At 43.3% G+C, this 18,762-nt stretch overlaps 1 protein-coding gene across 1 annotated transcript in view; it reads left to right on the plus strand.

Moving 5' to 3' along the window:
* Window positions 1–522: 522 nt before the first annotated feature.
* Window positions 523–18,762, plus strand: part of adamts9 (ADAM metallopeptidase with thrombospondin type 1 motif, 9) — a 43,102-nt gene continuing 24,862 nt past the window's right edge. Inside the window, exons 1-22 of the mRNA XM_070839683.1 lie at window positions 523–619; window positions 933–1,339; window positions 3,107–3,269; window positions 5,087–5,424; window positions 6,114–6,197; window positions 6,295–6,419; window positions 6,724–6,764; window positions 6,894–6,999; window positions 8,165–8,311; window positions 9,071–9,212; window positions 9,804–9,908; window positions 10,987–11,132; window positions 11,582–11,763; window positions 11,902–12,038; window positions 12,929–13,046; window positions 13,242–13,337; window positions 14,434–14,600; window positions 14,835–14,964; window positions 16,467–16,593; window positions 16,708–16,918; window positions 17,041–17,205; window positions 18,016–18,177. Of these exons, the coding sequence (XP_070695784.1) occupies window positions 523–619; window positions 933–1,339; window positions 3,107–3,269; window positions 5,087–5,424; window positions 6,114–6,197; window positions 6,295–6,419; window positions 6,724–6,764; window positions 6,894–6,999; window positions 8,165–8,311; window positions 9,071–9,212; window positions 9,804–9,908; window positions 10,987–11,132; window positions 11,582–11,763; window positions 11,902–12,038; window positions 12,929–13,046; window positions 13,242–13,337; window positions 14,434–14,600; window positions 14,835–14,964; window positions 16,467–16,593; window positions 16,708–16,918; window positions 17,041–17,205; window positions 18,016–18,177 (3,396 nt within the window). The remainder of the gene's footprint in view (window positions 620–932; window positions 1,340–3,106; window positions 3,270–5,086; window positions 5,425–6,113; window positions 6,198–6,294; window positions 6,420–6,723; window positions 6,765–6,893; window positions 7,000–8,164; window positions 8,312–9,070; window positions 9,213–9,803; window positions 9,909–10,986; window positions 11,133–11,581; window positions 11,764–11,901; window positions 12,039–12,928; window positions 13,047–13,241; window positions 13,338–14,433; window positions 14,601–14,834; window positions 14,965–16,466; window positions 16,594–16,707; window positions 16,919–17,040; window positions 17,206–18,015; window positions 18,178–18,762) is intronic.

Consider the following 18,762-nt stretch of genomic DNA (forward strand, 5'->3'; position numbering starts at 1 on the left):
CACACACACACATCTATGTATTTAATGAAGCAGGGGCACTTTATGGTCACTGGGGGCCCCGGTATGGATCCTGCATAGGCCGGTGTATACATCAGCCCTAACAGGCTTGTAAACAACCCAGCCACTGATCATATCACATCATCCACAGTGGACGTGTGTGACCACTCTGGTCACTACAGTATATAACGGGAGTGGCTTCACTGTAGCACCAGTGTACCTTGCCTGGCTGATCCCGCCCCTAGCTGGGGAGAAAGCTGGTGCACGGGTTTGCAGCGGAGCTCGTCGCAGTTGACTGTTTGAGCAGCCCACCCCTCTCTGCAGTATGCATGTTCGCCAGGGAATCCGCGAAGCGCTCACGTCCCAGCAGTGTACTTCACCGGCCAGAGACCATCTACTCAAGAGTCGAGGGTAATAAAATTGGATGTGGCAGGCGGACCGGAGGCGGAAAGCCCGGATTGACCGGAGGAATACAGTATTACTACAGGAATACAGGCTGCCGCTCTCCTCTGAACGTGGACAATCATGCATGTGCTCTTCTGGGGCTTGGGGTTCCTACTATTCCCTGATTTCTTGAATGTAGTCGCATCTACGGGGAGATTGCTTTTGAATTCAAGCACAGGTAAAGTATGCCGCTCTGACAAGCCCAGCGTTTTTCCAGCATGGAGTTATTTTCTAACACGGAGGGCAGAGAATGAATGAGTTTTGAATTCAGCCAAGCACATGAGTTGCAGCGCTTTCTAGTACCTAAAGTTCACTGACTATCATTTCCTTGCAATGCTGTAAAACAACCGACTTTTCAAGAAAGAAGACTTTGATGTGTAGATCATAATCTATCGATTAACACATCCAGGCTCTTTGATTTTGTACTGATGCCATTGGACCTGCCACTTAATCCTTAATTGCATTGTTATTCTTCTGCCTTTATTCCCCAGTAAAAGAGGAGATCGGCGCTTATGAGATTGTAACACCGGTGCGAGTGAATGAAGCCGGTGACAAGTTTCCAACCAGTGTGCACTTCAAGAGGAAAAGACGAAGTTTGGACGAGAGCACCGGCAATACTACGGATCACTGGGCCTCGCCAAATATCCACTACAGGATATCTGCTTTCGGACAGAATTATCACCTCAACCTCACGCTGGATTCGGGATTTATCGCACCTCTCTACACTGTGACAGTACTTGGAGTACCCCGAGGAGATAACATAACGGATTTTTCAACAGATGGGGAGGTAGATGAGGAGGAGGAGGAGGAGGACACGGAGTTAAGGCACTGCTTCTATAAGGGACATGTAAATGCACAAGCAGAACATGCCGCGGTCATCAGTTTGTGCTCCGGACTGGTGAGTTTTTACGCACGGTTAGACTCGCTGTGCATGTGATGACTTTACGACCGGGTGTTTTACTTTTCCACCATGGGTATTTAGGGGCCATTATTGCTTACACAACACTCGATAAGCTGCCTCACCATTGCCTTAGAAAAAAAATTTCAATTTTTGAACTTTTACGCAAATTTTGCGCGCAACCTGTTGAATTGAATTGATCGTGCAAAATGTAAACTTGACCAGCCATATATTATTGCGTTGTTAAACATGTTTGTTTTGTTTTGTTTTTTAAAAAAGAAGAATACAAAGCAGCGCATAAACCATTAAAAATCGAAAAATGTATTAATGTTTTGGTCACAATTAAGTGGAGTTGATTTTGAAAACAGTTTAAGAAAAATAACTTTGGGACTGCATGGCTTGTTAAAGATAGTATTTGCTGCAGGATCCTGTTGTTGGGGTGCTTCCATAGACTAAATAACTCTCAGAATAACGATCTGTGCTGACTTGTGACAGTCTCAAGTCCATTGCCTATAGTCAAGTTTAATGATCGCTGCTCTAACTCTCACTTCCATGCCTCGCTCTGGTCTCCCGGTTGTCGGTGACGTCTTTACGCACGCTAGTGCAGCGGGAGCACGGGTGGTACTGACGTCATCACAAATTGGTCCCCCTCCCAGGCTTGCTGAAGCATGAGTTTTAGAGTGGAGCAAAAGTGCACTCTGAGTTTATACATAGAAACCGCAGTGAGGTGACAGACATGAGGGAGGGGTCAATTTCTTCCTAAATGACATATTAAATAAAAAAAAATGCTTTGAGCTTTGGGGGGGTTGAGCTGACATTTATGGAGCATATCTTATTATTTATTGAAGACCTCTGAGAGCACATTTATTCTAAAACTGGCAATACCGCTGGTGGCTGCAATTGCATTTTATTTCTGTCCACCCTAAAATAATGTGATGCTAGTTTCCTTGCGGGGAAACTTGTGGGAGGTTTCCTGTGGCCTTGCCAGCTCCCCAGGTCAATCAAAATGCAGGTCCTAGCAGAGCAGTAGGAGTAGTGTCTTACTAAAGGGAGCACAAGCAGGAAGCTTCTCCTCGCACATGCAGGAGAATTGAAAGTTTTTCTGATTATACTTTTTTTTTTAATCATGCGTTATAATCAGGAATCATAAGACTTTGACTTTTATGACGTTTGCCAGACTCGTATCAAGTTTGCCAAACTCGATTCCCCTCAGTCAATGAGCAACAAGTGAAATGTGCTTGGGTTGGCACGTACCTCATCTGGAACATCACAGACCTCCAAGTCAGCCAGTCACACTAAAACCTGCCATGTGAAGTACATATAACAAGGTTTTGAGCACACTTGCCAAACACATACAGTCTCACTGTTTCCCTGATAGGCATCACAGCTCTCACTATTATCCTTTGCCTCCGGTTTTGGGACCATTCTTACATGCATGCAAATTCACCTATTTCACCTATTTTATGAAACCCCGTGGGTCTTCGCATAGTTTATTGTGATTAGTAAATGGGCCACATTCCACTGTTGCTTGCGAAAAATATTTTTAAGTAAAATATACATTGCATTAGTGTGGTGTGGCGGCGCTCTGATTTGCAAGCATGTCTTTGAACTTTATGTTCCCCTTGGTCCTGTCTGTGCAGATTTTGCAAGTTCTCTTTGTATGTTGTCGCTGAAAAGGAATATGCATTTACAGAAAATTGATGGCTGGATGGATGGATGGATGGATGGATGGATACTAACTGCTGTACATTTTTTTCTGCCATCCAGCTTGGCACTTTCAGGTCTCCAGAGGGGGAGTATTTTGTGGAGCCCCTACACAGCTATCAAGGAGAACACTATGAAGAGGAACACACAAAACCTCATATTGTATACAGGAAGAGTGCCCCAAAGAAACAGACACCTGGGGACAACTCAGCTTGTGACACTTCAGGTATGATGTATTGCGGGATGGGTTTGCATGGATGCAATGTACACAGACGAGGTTGTCACACACGTACACGCACATATAGACAACACAAACATACATAGGCGCAACCTTAATGCCTCTACACATACACACGTGTAAAAAAAACAGCATATATGTTGATGAGCATGTAAGTGCTTGTAAGTAATTTTGTGGGATAGATGTGGCTTGTGAGTAGAGAGTTAGCCGACTGTGTGTCTGTATGTGCGTGCCTTTTAAACTGGTTCCCACAAACGTAAGCAGGTGTAGTCATTGTGTTACCCCTAAAGTCTCCACTATCAGGTGTAATAGGAGCAGATTATGTAATAGTAACTGAGTTTATTGAGCTTGTATAGTAACTGTTGCATGATACTGTTGAAAATATGCAGTTTATGTGCTTGAAAAACAAGCAAAACCTTTGGCTGTTTAGAGACTCACAGTCAAATCTTAGAAAATTAAATATTATAATATTGTTAACCATTCATTTCCCCAGTTCTGTTTATTGAGATATACTAATAAAACGGCACTAAGTCATTTGGACTCTTATTTCCATCAATGGGCTACAAATAGAAGTGTAGTAAGCGAATCATAGTGAAAGCATGGTGTGAAACTATCTCAGCTCACATATCGTGGTTTAGGCTGCACTGTGCAGCGCCTACAGCTGCAGCACAGTAGTGCGGCAGCTCTCCAACTCTCACACAGGAAAAATCATTTATAAGTTCACCCTTGTATCGTCCCATCTCAGTTTACTGGCTGAACTTCCTGTTGACTCGTGTACTTCCTCTGCCTCTTTGATAAGAAAGTTGGGTAGACCCACTGCCGTGAACATGCAGTGTAAATTGTATGATAGCAAAGTCATGCCAACTTGGAAAGTGTCAAATAATCAAAACTAGCAAAATAACTCAGGGAATGTTTACTCTTTGTCATCTGGACATCCTTGTGCAGATGTTAGGTTTTATTGTGTGTGTTAATGCGTGTGTGTGCTTTTGCATTTTTTTAGGTGTGTTTCTCTTTTAGCTCTTTTGATAATACAGTATATGTGAGTGGGGGTGTGATATCATAGCCTGGAGGAACATAAAGTTGACTAAGAGCCATTTTTGGCCAAGAATGATTCATCCTTGTACAAAGTTCCATTGTTACCTTGTATGTTTTGAAGTACAGCACAGATCAGGCATAAATCCTGCATACTGAAAGTAGATCCTCTAATATGCTGCAGCCCAGCTCACTGTTATTTAGGTGGTGATGCATTGCTGGTCCAGAAACGGTGATCTGTATGTGATGAGAAAACAAATGAAAGAGGGGCATTCAGCTGTTTAGTTGCCATGTCATGATTAAGATCAGACTTAATTCTTTCTGGTTTTGAGTTGAGTTTTGCTGCCAGTTGTTGAACTGCCTTCTTTTGGTGTGTGCACTGCAGTTTGTGCTCCTTTTTTTTTTATGGCTTGGTGCCAGGTTTACCTAGCCTGAACTCTTTGCCCTCCTCTCTTCCCTCTTCTGCAAGAGGAGGGAGAGAGAAATAAAAGGCATTCCAGGCAGTGTTCATTTGTCAACCCACTCTTTGAGCAACAATAAACAAAAGAGAGCAAGAAGCAGCAACATATTTGAACAATACCCACTTCCAGACAGCCAACTCACCTCATGCATCTCCACCTTTAACGACATAAACCACAACTTTAGCTGGATTGTAAACACATTGTCATGACTGATTCATACCTTGTCTGCTTTCCTGACTGAATGTATTTCCCATCATCCCACCATCTTTGTATATTTACACATGCTCCATTCCTTCCGACTTCTCTCTCTAGGACACAAACACAGACATAAGAGACACAAGCTTAAGAAGAGGCCAGTGGCTGGGGTGACCACTGTGCCCAACGCAGCCCCTGTGGTCAGCGCTGGTATATTCAGTGACGTGGAGTCACTGAGTGCCGGCCTGGCCAGCGATGCTCTGCTCAGATCACAGAGCGGCAGTGCTAGCACTAGACCATCAAATGATAGCAGCGGTGACTCAGGACCTCACAGGAGATCAAAGCGCTTCCTCTCCTACCCGCGCTTCGTTGAAGTCATGCTGGTGGCCGACAGCAAAATGGTGGAGCATCACGGCAGCAACCTACAACACTACATACTCACATTAATGTCCATAGTAAGTCCTGCTTCATGGCTGCTAAAGGAGAATGTTTGGTTGGCGGAGGTGGTTGGCTGGGAGCCGAAAGTGTGTTTATGCGTCTGTATGTTATGCACATATATGGACAGAAAGTAGCTGCATGTGAGCACATCTGTGCACTAAAGGTATGTACCTGTTCAGCTGTGCTGGTTCGTGCTGCAAGTCAGTCAGCCGGCCTTTGGAGGAGGGCTGTGGGAGGGAAAAAGGGCAGCTTAGGGCAGGGGTAAACACCACTTTCAAACGGCCAGGGGGAAGAGAGGGCAGCTTGAGGTAGAGCCTGCCTGACAGCTTTGATGAATGTTAAAAATAAGCTCAGGTATGTCACATAGACTGCATACTCTCGGCCACTTCAAATACCAGCTTCTGCAGGCGCCTGGGGCCGACAGTCCTCTGGGGGAGGCTGAGATGACCTATATTCTGTTCTTGGCAAAGGCTGCCTTCTCCACAGGGGCTCAGGCCATTATCAACTTGATCTTCCAATCAACCAAATTCCCCAGTGCTTGCTGCTTGAAAGTGCAGGAAGGCAGTCCATGATAGAGTTACCAGTAAATATACGGTGTCTGATAACAGCTGGTTTAAGGTATTGAAAATATTGTAGCATACTGGTCCTAATATCAAAACTGTTTTCATTCAGAGGTTTGAGTTCATGCTCTGTTTCCTTCATGCAGGTGTCGTCCATCTACAAGGACCCCAGCATTGGCAACCTGATTAACATTGTGATTGTAAAATTAGTCATAATAAACAACGAGCTGGTAAGACTGCTAGATTTGTTTTAATGCCCATGCCTGCGATGTAGATACTTATCAGTGAAACTGTACCTTTAATTATTTGTCTTTGTGTGTTTCTCAGGATGGTCCAGTCATTTCATTTAATGCACAGACCACTTTAAAGAACTTCTGCATTTGGCAGCAGAGCCAGAACATCCTGGATGATAACCACCATTCCCATCACGACACTGCCATCCTAATCACCAGGTGCAAGAAAAGAGCCAAGTTATCAAGTTCTTTGCTGCGCGCAGTGAATGCTTTGAACAGGGTTTGAAGTTTTTCAAAAAAACAAAAATGTCCCATTAACCAAATAAGACTGTAATTAGTATTAATTCTTCGACAATCAGTCACATCAAAGGCGTAGGTCAAATGGGATCCAGATGCTTAATGAATGGAATTGCTAATTTCAAATTAATCTAAATAAGGAGAATCCCCTGAAGGTTGGGGAGGTGTTTGTCTTTTCTTGTACCGTGCGATTGACTGTGACCCATTATCTGTGTCTTCACCACAGGCAGGACATCTGCAGAGCAAGGGACAAGTGTGACACCTTGGGTAAGTGGATTAGAGTTTACATGCGCTGATAGACTTACAACCACGAAACTAATATATGCTGTACTTCCCAAAATGATTGAGGCGTTACTCAAAACAGTGAAGTAAGCCTCCTCTTTGCTTGTTTTTAAGGTCTTGCAGAGTTGGGGACAGTGTGTGATCCATACAGGAGCTGCAGCATCAGCGAGGACAATGGGCTCAGCACTGCGTTCACCATCGCTCATGAACTTGGACATGTGTAAGCAAAGCATGTTTCCTCCGATTGTCCACCTCGACTACTGTCATCACTCCTAGTTGGTGGACGTTTTGGCTTCAGCGAGAGATGAGTAGAGCTTCAAAAGTCTTTCTAGGAATCCACACATGCCTTACCAGCAGATGGGGATCAAGGAATCTTGCATATTTGGACAACCCAACAGTCTTACATTCCTTTTAGCTTTCCCTGTATTCTCTGATGTTTTAGTGTGTTTCTGATCACATCTCCCAATTTTTGCCGTCCTTTCAACTTGAGAGAATTCTCAGAATTTAAGTGAAACCACTCGTTGCTGACCACTGCCCTTCAGCCAGCTCTGCATTGTCGAACATCCTGAGTCAGCCAGAGCTCGAGGGGTTAGCTTTCTACAGTGGAGACTGTTACGGACCTTAATAGCCCTCATTATCTCTAACAAACGCTCCTTCTAACAACTAAACAAAAGGTGGGATTGTTCAATGCCATGTTTATCCGCATCAAGCAGTGACAACATGCTTGACGACTGCTTAGCCCCAAGAGCTCAGTGTTATATGGTACCTGTCAGGTGGGCAGCTGAGTAGCTCAGAGGGAGGACTGCAAGCAGTGTCGTGCTGTACCTGTCCACCACCAACCTCGTTCCTACTCGTTCACCCTGCAAGAGCTTGAATGCTTTTCTTATACTCACTGTGCTCTGATTTTCACATCTACAGCATTCATATAATTTAATATTGAACTGGTTTCTTTCCAAACTCCCCACTGGCAGGAAACACAATGCATTATTTTCAACTGCAACCATGAATGGGTTTCCCAACACCACAGTGATATAGAATCAATGTTAAGATTTGAAACATGTGGCTGAACAAGTGGTACACACTTATAGGAAAGAAAACTGCTATTTTTCAATTGGAGTGTCGTCTATGTTGGTTTGAGAAACACTAACGTATTAAAACTTTAAAGCCAGAAGCAACAGAAGCATTCATCACCATAACAGCTGCACTTATTACATTTATGTCAGCGGTCTTACAGAGCTGTGCGTGTGCATGACATGAACTACAACCCGCTGAATTATTACTAGAAAAAAAGGGAAGAAGAAAGGCTTTCAGTCCTCCTCACGTCTCTTTATAATGTAATATGTTTTATGATAGCTGAACTTGTTTTTCTGCTCTCTCTCCGCTAGGTTCAACATGCCTCATGACGACAGTAACAAGTGTAAGGAGGATGGAGTCAAGAATCAGCAGCATGTGATGGCTCCCACACTTAACTACAACACAAACCCTTGGATGTGGTCCAAGTGTAGCAGGAAGTACATCACAGAGTTCCTCGAGTATGTCATACTCTTTTCCTCAGGATTCTTCCAAACATGCATGGGGGTTAGATCATGTAGATGATGTTTTTCTACTGTTAAGGAAGATGTTTCTGAACACCTCAAACTGCCTGAAATGAAATAGGATATGGAAAGTAGTAGTGTCAAGGCTCAAGGGTGAACTACATTCTTTAATCTAGATTCATTTATATTTTAACGCTCTGGCCAAATATCCTTTGAAGATGATGTATTTACAAGACTGTATCACAGAGATTTCACAAGTATGTTATCTTAAACATATAAACACACACACAGAGTGCAGTGTATGGATAGAGTATGCTGTTTTTCTGCCTTTTGGCAGCAACAGCCACATTTTTAGGCTTACATGCAAATAAACTGTCATCATTTCTCAGGGCTGTTGCAGCCTCTATTCTCCCCTCTTCCAAATGCTCCTAAACCCAGTGAGAAAGACCAGGGAATTCCTACTGTAGGAAGGAGTAAATGGGATAGTATTTGGCAACTATCCAAAATCCCTCTCCATACACCCAAAGTTCTCCCCTGCATCCCCCAACTCCTGAGATCAGCACCACTTACTACATATAGCGTACTTAATATAAACAGAAACCTGTCAAGACACTGAGCGAGCTGTGTGAACAGTAGGGGTTCTATATATGTGCAGAAAAATGACCTCTCCGGCTGTACTGAGTGTGTTTTCTGTCTGTTTGTGTCTCTTGTTTTTCCCTTTTTTCTTTAAGTCATTTTATTTTTATTTCTTAATAGCACAGGATATGGTGAGTGCTTGCTTGACGAGCCCGTTTCTAGGCCATACAGTCTCTCGCAGCAGCTGCCTGGACGGATATACAATGTCAATAAACAGTGTGAATTGATATTTGGGCCGGGAACACAGGTGTGCCCTTATATGGTAAGTGGAGTTGGTGCGCTGGGTCTAAATTGTCATGTTGCACATCTGGGCCTGTGAGGGAAGCCTCTTGTGTAATGATCATGATCATGTGCTGCAGAAGTTTCCAGCTGAATCTGAAGTCATTTAACAACATACTGATGACTTACTTTTCTGAGGTACAAGGAAACAAAAACAAATATATATATATATATATAATGGATACATTAGCACTTTCAAATTCTGTTAAAGAAAAGGTGGAATCAGACTCAAATGATCACATCAAGCTATCCAGCGACTGTATATTTATCTTATTGAAGTTTGGATGAATACTGCAGAAATGACCCTTTAAGCACCACTGAATAGTTTTCTTGGCTCATGTTTTCTATGCAGACAGACAGATCATGTAAGGCAGTGGCTAAGAACCACCTGGCATGGAGGCACCTTCTGACAGTTTTATTATGTGTTATAAATTTAATGTTTGTCAGCTGGTTGTGTTAACAGAGTTGTCTACCGTGAGCTTATTTAACATGACAGTTATGCCCCGTGTGATGTTTTTCCACCACTCTCATTGTTAACTATGTATGTATTGTTGTGTGCGTGTGTGTTTCTCAGACCCAGTGTCGAAGGCTGTGGTGCACCAGTCCGGAGGGTGCCCAGCGGGGCTGCAGGACCCAGCACATGCCGTGGGCAGACGGCACTGACTGCTCCCCTGGAAAGGTGAGTGTGATGTGAAAATGAAGACAGATACTTAGAGTGAGGCAAATGGTTTTTTTGGCAGCACTGGGAAATAAAAAGTAACAGAGAAAGAGATTTTCAGGAGCGAGAAATATAAAAGATTAACTGTGTTTTATTGAAAATAAAGTTTGGAAAGAACATTTAAAGAAAATCATGTAAAGGAAAAACATGTGTTTTAATACTCCAAGCTACAGTTTTATCCATTACATTATGGTTTAACACTCATATGGTTCTGTGTTATTATCAGACAATCCTCACCACATTTCCTTGTTTTGATCTTACAGATTTTCCAGTGACTCATGACCATACAATTGTTCGCATGTTTTTTTTATTCAGAGCGCAAAATGACAAAAGAAAACAGCTTTTCAAACACTTGCCAAAAATCAACTTGTCATCGACACTTATGTAAACTCTAGTAATTGAACATGGCTGGCACGCAAGTAGGTAGGTGAAGTTGTAAATGATGGAGGTTTTTTCCACGACTGTCTTAGTGCAGCTTTTAATTAGGACTTTCTCACTAACCCCTCGCTTCCTGCCACTAAGACCTAGAGATCATGAAAGCGACATGAAGTCCAAAGACGCACAAAAATACACACATGTTGAAACCTTTTTTATGTTTACATCAACCTGTCATTCCATGCCATACCAGAGTGTAGCACACTGTGCGCTTAATCCAGAGTCTGTTTGTTGAACACTGTAAGATTATCCTCCTGTTATGAACTGAGATATATTTATTGACTATGTGCGTGACATTTTCTTGTCCTCTGTCCAGCCAGACCCTGCCGTGAAATGTCTTTTTCGGCTCCTCATTTTTCCATTTGCTTCACTGTATAATTTCTCCCAGATTAGCATCAAAGCACGAGAGAGTAGATAGATGTGTTGCCAGTTCCATGGATAAGATTTCATGTGCTCCCTCTGTCTGTTCCTCTCCCTTTTTGACTTTTCCTCCATCTTACTCTTATTTTTCTTTCGCTCGCTTATCTAATTCTCTCATTCTGCTCCTTTTGCTGCTCTCTTCATTCGTCTGACCTCTTTCTCTTCTGCTTCTCCCTCATTGCAGCACTGCAAACATGGCCTGTGTATAGCCAAAGAGCATGACGCCACACCTGTGGAAGGGGCATGGGGAGTTTGGAGCCCTTTTGGTACCTGCTCGCGGACATGCGGCGGGGGCATCAAGATCGCCGTGCGCGAATGCAACCGACCTGTGTGAGCAATCCCTCTCTTTGTAGTCACGCATGCCTAGTGGACCTTGTCTCCACGTTAGCTGCCAAAGTCAATGTTCCATAGATCAAGCGTCCTTAAGGGAATTCTTTCCATAGCTAGTGTTCATCAAGGCACTGATGGCAGATTTTACAGAGTTGTTTCCTGGTAAAAATAGAGATCAGTGAGTCTCCTTGAATGTTGCCTTTCATCCTGGATTAATGGACAGATAGAAGCGAATGGGGCACAACAAAGATGAATTTGAGTGTATTAAAACAATGCCAATGACATACTGTATGTGTGTGATGGTGACGACAGAGTGAAAAGAAGAATGGGCAGATAGATGAATGTTTGGATCTGAAAGATGCTTACGAAAGTATTTACTTCATATTATTACAGTATTCACTAAATTAGATTAATGGCTAGTCCATTCACTTCTTTGATCTCGCTTCCAGGCCTAGGAATGGAGGAATGTATTGTGTGGGTCGCCGAATGAAGTTTCGTTCCTGTAACTCTGAGCCCTGCTCCAAGCAGAAGAAAGACTTCAGGGAGGAGCAATGTGCGGGTTTTGATGGCAGGCACTTCAACATCAACGGTCTACCTCCTAATGTCCGCTGGGTGCCCAAGTACAGCGGAAGTGAGAATCCTTTTTGTTTACTTTTACTTTATGCTTTTGCCATCCTGCTCGCTCCTTTTGCCAACCCTGTTTCACTTGTGCATAAAATGCATACTGTGAGTTTGACCATTGTTGTGTCTGTCTTGCCTCCTCTGTCAGTCCTGATGAAGGACAGGTGTAAGTTGTTCTGCAGGGTGGCAGGCAGCACGGCCTACTATCAGCTCAGGGACAGGGTCATCGATGGCACGCCGTGTGGACCCGATACCAACGACATCTGTGTCCAGGGCCTGTGCAGGGTGAGGTTCCTCACTCATATTAGCTGTAGATGTACACCTGATTGTGTTAATTAATTGTTAACTCTAGAACACTAACCTAACAGTTAGTAACACCATCACTAACGTCGGGTATATTTTACCTGATATAATATACCTGATATTTCTCATGAAAATATATTAAAGTACAACAATACATGGCAAATTTAAGTACTCTTCTATTATTTTCCCCTATACAACGTCTGATAAAACGAAAAAAAGGTATCAATTAGTGGAAAAATTAGGGAACTGTTAACGAAAAATTCCTTAAAAAAAAAAAGACTGAATGAAAATCACCCGACGTTAGTGTTCAAGGGTTAATAGTAACTGTAGCTTCTAACGGTGTTCTAGTCGATGGTCTGTATCTCTACAAAGAGCCTTTAAATCCTTTGCCAAAGACTGTTTATTGCCTCAAACCTGTGACAGTTTGAAAGTTCGATTACTAACATACCACACACATCAGTATGCTTCTTGAAAGGAGCAGTGGGTTGCACTGTCTACACTCTAAACCACACACAGTGTTTTGTTGTAAGACTGCGGTTGAGTGAGGCCCTCCTGGCCTTGGCAAGTGGATTCTGATCCATGCTGTGGCACTAAAGCTAAGCTCTTCATCCTTTATAGAATATCAAAAATGTCTCTCAACCAGTTACAAGCAGAGCAGCTCACGCCATTTCCAGTGTGTTTTTTTTTTTTTTTTTTTGAAGGAAATTTATTTCAGATGGGTGTCAGTGACATGGCTAGTTCTTCTAAAACTATTTAAACTTCTCTTGTAATTCCATTTTTTGTGTTGCTTGCCTACTACCATTCATATTACTCCTCTGAATTTCTTGCTCTATATGTTATTTATCCCTCCTTTCTACCTCTTCACTGAGCAGCAAGCGGGCTGTGACCATGTACTGAACTCTAAAGCCAGGAGGGACAAGTGTGGCGTGTGTGGAGGTGACAACTCTTCCTGCAAAACTGTTGCAGGCACCTTCAATATTGTCCGCTATGGTAGGTTACAGCCCCTTTTATTACACTTTCATTTGACTTTCAGCAAGTATAAACCTCTCATTATATAGGTTCAAAACATTTTTACGAGTGCCTAGTCGTCAGAATAAATAGCACTGAGAGTGGAGCTCTGTTGCCAGCGCAGGAGCAGAGCTCACCATACTAACGATTTAAACCCATTACTCATGTCCTTTACAGGCTATAATGAAGTAGTGCGAATACCCAGTGGTGCTACAAATATAGATGTGCGTCAACACAGCTACTCAGGGAAACCAGAGGATGACAACTACCTCGGTAAGACGCTACTGTTAATATTTTTATTGTCTTTGAACATTTCTGAAGCACTGTGTTCTTGACATCATCTGCTTTGTCCTGCATGTTTTGTCTCCGCTTGCTTGTCTATGTCAATGATGGTGTTCAGTTTTTAGTGTAAAGTCTCGTAAGCCCGAGGAGCTGGCATATGGTGTGCACGCTAACATGTTAATGAGCCAGAATTAGGCCTGTGGGTACCATTCCAGCAAGGTCACCAGTTTTATAAGTGTTTGTGTGTGTGCAGGTGTGTATTTTCTTTGGGTCTGTAATTGTATGTCTTTCTGTACCACGTGCCTGTCTGTCAGTCTGGATATGGCTGTTTCGCTTGCTGGCATGAGCGTGCTAATACTTGAGCTCAGATAGCCCTCTGGCTACCATTCCATTAAGGTCAAAAAATATTTGTCCGCATATGTCGTGTGTATACAGCTGCCTACTGTTGCTGTTGTCATATTTCTTAAATGATATTCTGTGTGTATGTCTGTGTGCCTGTATGCTTGATTATTTGCCCCCATGGAAACTTCTTTAAATGTTTTTTTTTTCAGTTGTCACCCTTTATTTTGTGTGTGTATTTATATGTATTTGTGTATGGGCACAGTCATTAGGGGCCCAAAGTAGAGACGATTTTGCCGGAATGAGGGCCGCTCTCCACGGTCATATTAGTGTAATGTGTGAAATGGCGAGGAAAGTAAAGGCAGGAAATTAGCTCCATAATCGCATTAGGGTGAATGAGTGCAGCAGACTGGCTGTTGAACAGAACAGGACGCCCCTGGATGGGACTTCTCCAGGAACAGAGGATAATTTTACCCCAATAAGGCTTTACAGCTGCCTACTGCATGTGCCTTAATGTAAATGCAAACATGAGCCGCAGTGTTGCTAAGCTGCCCCGTCGCATCCGAAAACAAGCTACCGACTTCAGCTAGTTAGTATCATAAGAACAAAACATTTCACATTTTTTCTGCAGTTGTTTTTGTGCCAATTACGCAAAGAAAGTTTGATCTCGCATCTATTGCTCGTTCTTGTTCTGCGTTTCAGTGGGATCAAGTACAGTAAGTGAGTGTTGTTTTCTGTCTCCCTGCAGCCATATCAAATAGCCGTGGAGAATTCCTGCTTAATGGAGAGTTTGTGGTCAGCATGTTCAAAAGGGAAATCAAAGTAGGAAATGCCGTCATCGAATACAGTGGCTCTGACCATGTCATTGAGAGGATCAACTGTACTGACCGCATCGAGGAGGAGATCATTGTCCAGGTAAACTGTCACCATGATGCTTTGCAGGGCATGCAAAGCTAAACTGGGTTTCACTCACGCCACTGTATGCGTGAAACAAGATCATTTAAAGATGCCCTGAATGCAGTGATGTAAATGCTTCCACAGGCATCCAAAAGATTCCTCCAGAAGGTTTTACTTTTACTTTGGAAGATGTGGTCAGTCCACGATCTGATTGTATTATAATTCATATCACATTGCCCGCGTTTTCCCCAGGTGCTGTCTGTGGGGAACCTTTACAACCCAGATGTCAGGTACTCCTTTAACATCCCCATAGAGGACAAACCTCAGCAGTTCTTCTGGGATGCCTATGGGCCCTGGCAGGAGTGCAGCCGCCTGTGCCAAGGTGAGGGGGAGGTACGAGGGGTTGGCACAGTGAGGTGATGGGAGTGGTCAGTGATAAATGGTGTGGTGAGAGTAAAGAGTAGATGGAACAGAGAGAGGAGACGTGGGAACCAGTGAGGCACAGGAGAGAGAGGATTGTCTGGCTAAACCTGACAGGTTCATGCTAGACATATAGGTTTGGAACAAGTGATTAAAGTTCGACCTCATAGTGTGCTGTGGCAGATTACCTTCGTTGGCATGACTCTGGATATGTCGGAGTGTGTGGGCGTGCAGAGGCGGATTGCAGGTAAACTCGAAAACCTGTTATGTGTTATGAACACTTTGTCTGAGAATTTCTTTCCGCACTTTTTGCCACTGCCCTGCTCGAACAACCAACAGTAAATTCCAAAAGAAACCAATGAGTTCACACAGCAGTTAACATGTAATGCCCTCAGCGCCTTTTGATTTTCCAATTTATACATCTTTTCTGGCAGTCTGAGGCACACTAAGCTCTCATAGCACTGAGCCGCAAAACTCGGTAACATGAGGTACTGATAGAGAATCTATTTCCTGTCGCCACATAAGGTTTAAATCTCTCCCTACTGTACAGTTGGTGCACTGTTATTCAGTGCAGGGATGTCGGCACAAGAGCCAAGGTGAGGCACACACACATTGCTGCTGGTATTCACTGTGATCCTATGATGATCCATACTGTACCTGAGCAAGCTGTTGCGTCGACTCAAATAACTGCCTGCAGGATCTTACAGAAGCTGAGGTCCATTTCATTTGAAGATAAAGTGACGAAACCTTAGATTGCAACTCTTTTTGAATATTCCTTAAAAGTATACTTTGCTGGCTTTCAACTGGCTTTAGATGCAAATGAACAACCTTTAACCTTCCTCCATGTTGTCTGCACTCAAAGCTCCTTTGCCAGTAAAAATCCGCCAGATGCGTTTGTGGTCATCCATCAAACCTTTTGCCAGCCCGAGTGCTGTTGTTCAATATAGATGCGCTTCTGCATTTTTTGAAACACATTTTTTAAAATCATTTAAGTGCTGGAATCAGGAATTCAGGGCTACTCGTATGAGCCAGAATACAGTGCAACAGGAATTATGGCACGTGGAGGAGAAAGAGGCCGCTACAGTCAAGAGTCAAGCAAGGCCAGCAGTGAGGATAGTGGAGCAGTGCATTCTGGTTGTTGTAGGTTTTCTAGCTTTGAGCAAAAGGAAATACCACAGCCCGTTTACTCTGTTGTATCTGGTCATGTAGCATCCATTTCAAAAATATTTGCGCCTTTCTTCTACATAGACAGCCTAATTTTATAAAAAAAAAGATCATCTTTAATACTTCTTTAATGTCTTTCTCATTAAAGAACAGCATACAAGTTCTCTTTATTTAAAAACAGTGGAGGCAACAAAAACACACCCTCATGGATGTAGTGTTTCAGCTTTTGTTTCTTATAATCACAAGAGAGACTTTTGACTTGTTAAATTTACCTGCTGTTCATTTATTGTGTCTTCGCAGGAGAGCGCAAGCGGAAGATTCTCTGTAGCAGAGAGTCAGACAGGGTGGTGGTGTCGGACCAGAGGTGTCACGGTACAGCTAGACCTGCTGTCATCACTGAGCCCTGCAACACTGAATGTGAACTCAGGTTTGTATTACTAGTTTTTAACAGTACCTTTAGTACCTGCATGAAACAATCTTTCATCACTTAAGTCACATTTAAAAGTACTGACAAGCATTTGCCCTGTCACCCTTGATGCAGGTGGCATGTGGCTCGTAAGAGTGAGTGCACAGCCCAGTGTGGCCTGGGATATCGCACCCTGGAAATATACTGTGCCAAAATCAGCCGCACAGATGGCAAGACTCAGAAGGTCGATGACCGTTACTGTAGCGGTCAGCGCAAACCTGATGATAAGGAAGGTTGCCATGGAGACTGCAACCCGGGTGGCTGGGAGTACTCGCCTTGGTCAGAGGTAAGATTGTTGCAGGAAGCGTGGGGTTCGTGTCTGAGCACGATCCAGGTGTTTGTCAAAGTTTATCACGGGTTGTTGTATACGCATTTACACTTGCTGATGTTCAAACGTTTGTGCTGCAGTGCTCAAAGAGCTGTGGTGGGGGCACCCGCCGTCGAGGGGCAGTGTGTCGAAAGGCAGCCGATGCTGGCGGTGATGAGAGCAAATGCAGTCAAAGGGACAAGCTGACCGTCCAACCCTGCAATGAATTCCTCTGTCCACAATGGAAGACTGGCGACTGGTCTGAGGTCAGTTCAGTTGTGTTCTCTTTGGCCTAAGAGGTCTGATATTTAATGGTCACATATAGTGGTCCATAGAATGAAAGTGGGTGGAGTTTATTATAGCATATACACTAAACATTTACATTTTTCGTCTTTATTTTCCAAACATATACAGCGAAGAATCATTAGATCGGAAACAGGGGAATGATGATTATGTCATTTGTATGTTTCTATTACAGAGTTTTATAAAATATGTTCATATGCAGGATATTTTCTCTGTGAGGAAGACTCCCTTGTGTTTATGTAGCCGGGTTTAGTCAATGTAAAGAGAAACAGACTCTAATGTAAATAGTGTAGTTTTAAGCCGGCAGTGATCTGGGTCAAATGTAAAATCCCAGTGTTGATTGTGCTCGTCTCAGCTCAGAGTTACTCCCCTCCTTCCACTATAGTGAGTGTTGGGAAATCCGTGATTGCAGGGTAAGATGGTACTTAACGGCTGTACAGTTTACACATTGTAGAGCGAGGTGCTTGCAAAGCTTTGGGCTGCATTCCAGGAATATTTCAGATCTCCCATGTGGTGCGGCTAAATACAAACACCTACACTGCACTGTATACATATGCTCTGTACTCGCACATAAATAAACACTCTTGCCCCATCTTTTGTCCCTTCCAACCACCATTTGTTTTGTAATATGCATATCCTGATTTCCACAACACCAAGTGATCTTCCCCTGCCCTCAGCTTGAATTCCTGCAGGCTCAATGGCTGATAATAACCAGTGCTCATGTAATAGTCTGTGCACATATCTGTCTAATACCTGAAATATTTTCTTTTCAGTGTCTCGTGACGTGCGGGAAAGGCTATAAGCACCGTCAGACATGGTGTCAGTTTGGTGAGGACCGTTTAGACGACCGCTTTTGTGGCTCATCTAAACCTGAGTCTGTGCAGACGTGCCAGCAGCAAGAGTGTGCCTCTTGGCAGGTCGGACCCTGGGGACAGGTTAGTGTTTGAAGTGTATAATATGCTGTATTCTTTGTTCTAAGTTGTCAAAAGCAGCAAAATCAGAGAAAGGAAGCAAGATCAGTTGTGGGGAAAGAGGGAAGGTACAGCTGATGGACAGGAGACCAATCCAGAGACAGACCTACTTAACGTGTGATGTTAAATATATTCCAGCACCGGTGGAACAGCAGATCACTGTCTTTGGTGTATAATTGCACTGTTTTGTCTTATGGAGACATCCGGTATTCTTTTCTAAGGTTTAATCTGGTTGAACACATGACATAAAAGAATCAGAATCACATGATATTGTACATCAGTGCTTGATATGAGCATGTAAGAGGCCATTCTTGATATCTTGATCCACAGTCACTGTTTCATGGTAATAAAGACGTCTACCCAGCTGATGGGAACAGCACAGAGGCTGATGTTTACAATTAATGTTTCTTCTGCGATGAATTCTCACCAGATGTAAACCAAGGGGCGCACATAGATAAGCTAAGCTCATCCATTAGCACTGTCCCCTTTCCCCTTGTCTGTTTAGACACAGAGCACATCCTGCCAAAGTAAATATACAAAAGCTGTGGA

This window comes from Pempheris klunzingeri, chromosome 2, assembly GCF_042242105.1.
Source record: "Pempheris klunzingeri isolate RE-2024b chromosome 2, fPemKlu1.hap1, whole genome shotgun sequence".
NCBI classification, from domain to species: Eukaryota; Metazoa; Chordata; class Actinopteri; order Acropomatiformes; family Pempheridae; genus Pempheris; species Pempheris klunzingeri.